Here is a 288-nt window from a genome sequence, read left to right as displayed (position 1 = left end):
GCGGCAAGCCGTGGAGCAGCCTCCTTGGAGCCAGTGCAACTGTAAGCTGCTGACACTGAGCCAGGGTCCACTTATCGGCCCCTCGGTAAGAGCAGAAGGGAGACAGGGTTCACCTCTACCAAAAAAATAACACACCCTTCACCTTCCCCGGAGTGCTCACCTGGTCATCTGCTGGAAAAAGGACTTCTCAGCTGGCTGTGTCTCCCTGGGCAAAACCACGAGCGCTGAAGCTTGTGTGTCACCGGACTGCGGCAAAGGGCAGGGCTGGGCGGCTGCGCGGCTGGTCGC

The 288-nt window shown here is 60.1% G+C and overlaps 1 protein-coding gene across 1 annotated transcript in view; it reads right to left on the bottom strand.

Annotated features, from left to right (window-relative positions):
• The window catches only part of LOC104465345 (rab11 family-interacting protein 5-like), a 7,279-nt gene extending 7,003 nt beyond the window's left edge, over positions 1 to 276 (bottom strand). Inside the window, exon 1 of the mRNA XM_010078348.1 lies at positions 161 to 276. Coding sequence (XP_010076650.1) covers positions 161 to 168 — 8 coding nt within the window. The 5' untranslated portion in view covers positions 169 to 276. The remainder of the gene's footprint in view (positions 1 to 160) is intronic.
• Positions 277 to 288: the final 12 nt, after the last annotated feature.

Source organism: Pterocles gutturalis, unplaced genomic scaffold (genome assembly GCF_000699245.1).
Source record: "Pterocles gutturalis isolate BGI_N339 unplaced genomic scaffold, ASM69924v1 scaffold48703, whole genome shotgun sequence".
Taxonomy (NCBI): Eukaryota; Metazoa; Chordata; class Aves; order Pterocliformes; family Pteroclidae; genus Pterocles; species Pterocles gutturalis.
Note: the sequence above shows the minus strand (reverse complement) of the source record. Positions and strands in the feature narration are given on the sequence as shown.